The sequence below is a fragment of the Cucurbita pepo genome, chromosome LG09, assembly GCF_002806865.2.
Source record: "Cucurbita pepo subsp. pepo cultivar mu-cu-16 chromosome LG09, ASM280686v2, whole genome shotgun sequence".
In the NCBI taxonomy this organism is placed as follows: Eukaryota; Viridiplantae; Streptophyta; class Magnoliopsida; order Cucurbitales; family Cucurbitaceae; genus Cucurbita; species Cucurbita pepo.
Window position 1 is genome coordinate 7,991,500 of NC_036646.1, and position 6,453 is coordinate 7,997,952.

At 38.4% G+C, this 6,453-nt stretch overlaps 1 protein-coding gene across 1 annotated transcript; it reads left to right on the forward strand.

Annotated features, from left to right (window-relative positions):
- Window positions 1–466: 466 nt before the first annotated feature.
- On the forward strand, window positions 467–2,111 carry LOC111802549 (transcription factor MYB102-like). The gene is made up of 3 exons (XM_023686957.1): window positions 467–639; window positions 719–848; window positions 1,443–2,111. Exons 1-3 carry the CDS (start codon window positions 507–509, stop codon window positions 2,083–2,085), a joined length of 906 nt encoding a protein of 301 aa, XP_023542725.1. The 5' UTR covers window positions 467–506; the 3' UTR covers window positions 2,086–2,111.
- The last annotated feature ends 4,342 nt before the right edge of the window (window positions 2,112–6,453 follow it).

Genomic DNA, 6,453 nt, shown 5'->3' on the forward strand with positions numbered 1-6,453 from the left:
CATAGACACAAGTCGGGTGATTCTGTCACGATCATACTTTTTCAACCATGTAGCGTCGTGATCTTGACACGCTCATGACCAATCTTAGGCGAGGTTTGTCTTCACCAATCGAGCGTCGCTTGTAGAGAATCCAAGCTTGTTCGACCACACACGCCGCCTGCGCGTGTATGTTCAATCGTCTGCAACAAAACCAACTTACTTCTACGCTCGACCAAGTCATTCGGCTCGACCTTACCTCTACAGAGTCCAATGTCTCCCAAACTTCAACAGATGTAAAGTGCAGAAAATGAAAGTGATGAACACGTGCGAGAGAGAGAGAGAGAGTAAAAATCACAATCAGCAGCGCTGTAAAGGAGGACACGTCTCCATATTGAGTCACAAAGAGCTGCCACCAAACCCATCAATCTTAGCCTTCAATTCTAAGCCTTCCTTTGCTTATATATACAACTCTCTTCCATTAGGACTTAATGTCCTCTATTTCTCCCTCCTGGATTTAAAGAATCACCATGGGAAGAACACCTTGCTGCGATAGCACTGGGCTCAAGAAAGGGCCATGGACGCCTGAGGAAGATCACAAATTGGTTGATTACATACACAAAAATGGACATGGAAACTGGAGGAACCTTCCCAAGAATGCAGGTACTATACGGCTTTACTTGTGTGTGCACCATATTCTTCTTAAAAATCCAACCTTTTCTATTTTTGGAAACTATTTTAGGGCTCCAAAGATGTGGGAAGAGCTGTCGTTTGAGATGGACTAATTATCTAAGACCTGATATCAAACGAGGGAGATTTTCGTTCGAGGAGGAAGAAACCATCATTCAGCTCCATAGTGTTTTAGGCAACAAGTAAGTCTAAATCTTACTTTTTCTACTATTCTCCATAATAGTATGATATTGTCTGTTTTGAGCATAAGCTCTCACGTCTTTACTTTTGGTTTCCTCAAAAGGTTTTACAGCAATGGAGATGTATTCCTTACCTATAAACCCATGATCAACCCCTTAATTAGCCGATGTGCGACTCCTCCCCTCAAATAAAGTACACTGTAGAGCCTCTCCTGAGGCCTATGGAGCTCTCAAATAGTCTCCCCTTAATCGAGGCTCAAATCCTTCTCTGGAGACATCGAACAAAGTACACTCTTTGTTCGACACTTGAGTCACTTCTGACTAAACATTCGAGGCTCACAACTTCTTTGTTCGACATTTTAGGATTCTATTAAAATGACTAAGTTAAGGGCATGATTCTGGTACCATGTTAGGAATTATGGCTCTCCGTAATGGTATGATATTGTCCACTTTGAGCATAATCTCTCGTAGCTTTGATTTTGGTTTTCCAAAAGACCTCATACCAATGGAAATAGTATTCCTTGCTTATAAACTCATAATCATCCGCTTAATTTCACATAATATCGAACAAAAAGTTGTTTAATTTCGATCATTCAGGTGGTCTGCAATTGCGACACGATTACCAGGAAGAACGGACAACGAAATAAAGAACTATTGGAACACCCACATAAGAAAAAGGCTTCTAAGAATGGGAATCGATCCAGTAACCCACAGCCCGCGTCTCGACCTTCTAGACTTGTCGGCCATTTTACGCTCGACTCTCTACAGCTCTTCACAAATGAAGGTTTCAAGCCTGCTAGGAGTACAACCATTAGTCAATCCGGAGCTTCTAAAATTGGCTGCCTCATTAATGTCTTGTGAACGTAAAAGTCCAAGCTTTTCGCCTCAAAATTCTTCGCCAACCATTCAATTTCCTCATGAACAACAGCTGGTGGAGCCAACTGGAACTGAATTCAATGATGAGTGGCTAAGTGGCCCGATTTTGCCGTCATGTTTGAACCTGGATGCTAATTTTGAGTTGCTGGGTTATGACTATCATGGCTTGGATCAGCAAGAGCTCGCACGGACCGAGGGCAAGAACAAGAACAAGAACTTATGTTCGCCTTGTTCTTCAAGCCCGACACAGATGAATTCAAATTCATCGAACTTCACAAGTGCGGCGGAGGATGAAAAAGAAAGTTACTGCAGCCAGATTTTGAATTTTGAACTCCATGATATCTTTGATGAAGCTTTCATGTAATGAAAAATCAAATAAATCCGAAAAATTTAAACTTTCGACAATTTGAAGCATAGCGAAATAGTTACGAACTCGTCATGGAAACAAAAGTAAAAACTACCATAATAGTCAAATGGGTTTGACAATTATGGCTTTATTGTTCGTCGACCCGTACGTTCATAACCTCACGATACAATTTCTTTGACACACCCAACCATCCTTCTATCGAACAAAGTACATTGCAGAGTCTCTCCTGAGGTTTATGGAATTCTCGAATAATATCTCTTTAATCAAATTTCGATTTTTTCATTGGGGCCTTCGAACAAAGTACATATTTTGTTCAACCCTTATAATTAAGGACAAGACTTTAATACCAACTTCACGATGGTATGATATTGTCCACTTTGAGTATAAACGTTCATGACTTTACTAAAAAATCTTGTACCAATAAAGATGTATTTCTTACATATAAGCTTTTGATCATTCCTTAACTAACCAATATAGGATACACTCCCAACAATTCCGAGAAAGAGGAACTCTTTGAACGAATTTAGAGAAAAAGACCAAAAACCATGATTCCGGCGAGGAGACAGGGCGGTAGGTGGCGGAGTTGACGGTGGCTAAATGGTGGTGACATGTGTCGGAATCATCTCCTGTTTATAGTAAAAAGTGATAATCAGCCAAGGGGATTATTACGATAATTTTATTATATATTTTTTATTTTTTAAAAAGTCAAAAGGCTACGTGGCGGGAATACGGTGGGGACCACAAGGCAGACGGCGTTAAATGCTTTATTGACAATCACGGCATGGTTCATGTGTGATTACGTCACTTTCGACCCCACATTTTGTATTTATTGCTTTTTTAGTCAAATATCTCAAAACCGCGACCTTAATGAGTCCTACGTCAGCATATTCGGACACGTAGTCTCAATAATGCAAGGCCATCATCTAATATGAATTAAAAAAAATTCCAACTTTAATATTATAATATAGTTTTCGATCATTAAAAAAAATTCTATAAATATTATAATTAGACTGGGCGGGATACGGTTTTAGATGGAGATGAAGAATATAATCTCATTCTGATTCCATTTATCTAGCGAAAAAAAAAAATAAAAAACAAAATCATAAAAGCTTATACTCAAAGTATACAATATTATACTACTGCGGAGATTCGTGATTTCTAATATGGTATCACGATCATGCCTAATATGATATCACAATCATGCCCTTAATATTTAGCAATGTAAATAGAATCCTCAAGTCTCGAACAAAGTGTGAGTCTCGAAGGTATTGTCAAAGTGACCCAAGTGTTGAATAAAGAGTGTAATTTATTGCTTATGCTCAAAATGAACAATATCATACCATTATGGAGATTCGTAATTCATAACAATAGCTATGAGTAGTTCAGTTATTAGTCATAATGATTTTAATTAGGCATATTTGAGTGATTAACTTAACGATGTAACACACAAATGAAATAACAACTGAAACTACAACTTACAAACTTAAATTCATATGTAAAACAAGGTTTACTTTCGTTGTGAGATCCTACATTTAGTTGGAGTTGGAGAAGGGAACAAAACATTATTTATAAAAGTGTGGAAACCTCTTACTAGCAGAGGAGTTTTAAAACCTTGGAAAGGAAAACCCGAAGAGAACAATACCTGCTATAGTGGGTTTGAGTTGTTACAATTGGTGTTAGAGCCAGACATTGAGCGGTGTGTCAACGAAGACGCTGAGCCTCGAAGGGGGGATAGACACTAGGTGTGTGCAGCGAGGACGCTGGCCCCTGAAGGAGGTGGATTGTGAGATCTCACATCAGTTGGAGAGTGGAACGAAACATTTTTTATAAGGGTGTAGAGACCTCTCTGTACCATAGACGTTTTAAAATCTTGAGGAGAAGTCGGGAAGGGAAAGCCAAAAGAGGACAATATCTATCTACAGTGGGCTTGGGCTGCTACATTCTTTTTTGATGGTTCAATTGTAGGAGAAAGTTTTTCATGAATGCATGTGAGTGAGGACAAAACATGCAGAAAGAATTCTCTGTATATGAGTACTTGGATTGTTACATTCCTAGTCGGGTAACCTATTGAAAATTTTCCTCAAATGCAGTGAGTGAGGATAAAACATACTGGAAGAACTCGTGTTGGTATACGAGAATAGTTTTCATTCTTAGAAGCGAGAAATAAGTAATGTGACCACGTAGCAATGGATATTGGAGAATGCCGGGATCATCAAATATATCGAATCCAGATCCCAAATCCTAAACATGAATCGTTACAAAAAGTTACAATCGTGTTCGATTTTATCTTTCTTTCATATTTGCGGAACACCGCCCTCGTCGGAAGGCTCCGACCACCCACACCCGCAGCAACTTCAGCACCATTGCCTCTCAAAACGCACCCGACCTTCCCCCTCGCCACCGTAACACATCACAAAGTTGTTCTTTTGCGAATTTGAGGTTCCCCCATATTCTCTAATACACACAAATAACAATAAAACAATGAACAAACTGATTAAGAATGGCATACCTGAAAGCAGCTACAAAAGTAGAGCCAGAAATGAGGAAGAAACGTGATTGAATGTAGCGCTGATGGAAACATGGAGTTATAATTGGTGTCATTACATCAACGCTGCACTCAATGACGTATCTTTCAATCTGGTTTGAGATAATGGAGGCCGTTCCCTTTGTTTATGGATACTTTTATATTGAATGGTGGAGGGGCTGCAGTACACAGCTAGTTGTATACATTTGTACTATCCCTTATGGGTTCCTTCTTTTGGATGTTCTAATTAATTGGATGTTTGATGACTTTGGTAAAAGATATGTTTTTGTACTACTTTTTTTTGTTTGTACTACAACCTAGCCTTGTACTCCCTTTTCTTTAGAATAATTAGGAACTAACAAACATTCCCACCGAACCATTTCTTTAGGAGAAACTTTTTGGGCTAACCCGAGTAATCCGAACTTGTTTCACAACCCAACTCTTTGTTTTTGGATTGGGTTAGGTTGAGGTGTCGGGTTAAGACGAAAGGTTTAGAAAAGTTTACTTTGATTTGTTGGTTGGATGTGTAACTAAGGGGGAGTAGGAGCAACGTGTGACTACATACATCATGTGGCGGCGAGTGACGAGTGAGATTGGGAGTGGTGGAGTGTGTTCAATGTCATGGTTATGCTTGTCCAAGACGTGTTGTCTATGGCCACATGTCAGATGTCCTGGTCATGTTTGTCTAGGATGTGGTGTCTATGGGTGCATGCATATTCTAAATCCCTTTTACATATTTTCTTCTTAAATAGGCATTTACCATTTCATGTTGTGTCAATACGAGAGTCTATGACCGTTCACCAAAATCATATCTATACCCGTCAGGGCTAAAATACTTCAAAGTGTATTGTATGGGGATATGACTAATTATCACTTGTTCATACCTTGAATTATATGCTATTTAAGTCGTGTGGTTTCTTTCTTTACTTATAGTCATATAACATTGCTTTCTTCAATTCTTCAATTTGTTTTCAAATGTATTTCCTTGCTCACGTTTTCTAAAACATTTCTCGCAAACATGATCCGAGGCTCGAGCATACTTTGATTTTGGTCGCGAAGTCCGAATTTGTTACGGTTGATTTATTCGCTGGATTAGAACAAGTGCGGCACAATCGCTATCCTGCTATCACAAGAGTGCAATTGTGACACTCAGCCTACGTCTACGAGCGGGATGGGTATGGTGGCTTGGCGCCATGGATTTTTTGGTTGGGTAGGGTTCTTATTCTTTCAGCATCGTCGCACCATGTTTTATAATGGATCAAATTCCACGTGGGTTTACTTGATTTTTTTTCTCTTCCAACTCAAAAAAACCAATGAAATTTGGTTCTAAAAAAAAATAACCCAACCCAACTCTTATAATTTTTTTTTTTTGTTTTGTTTGTCGGTTATTAACTTATTCTATTTTTTTTTAATTAATGAAGTATGGAAAGTTATTTATAATTACCCATATTCTTAGTTATAAGATATGATTTGTAATTATTTTTAAATAGTTATAGTTAAAATGAATTGAGACCACATCCGAGAAATGTCAGAGGATAAGATGACTAAGAAAGATTTGATCAGAAGCACATTTTCTTCAATGACTCGATCATAAAAACTTTATAGTTAAACAAATTTTGCTTGGAGCAACTCATATTAGATGAATTCTTAGAAATTTTCTTAAAATACATGTGAGTGAGAGAAGGACTCGTGTTGGTCTGTAAGGATAGTAAAAGTGAAGAATAAGTAATGTGACTATGTCGAAGGAAAACGCTGGAGCTATCAGTGAGATTTTTCTTAAGATGCATATGAGTGAAGACACCGTATTTTAGCAAGGCTCTTGTTGGTATGTGAGAGTAGTC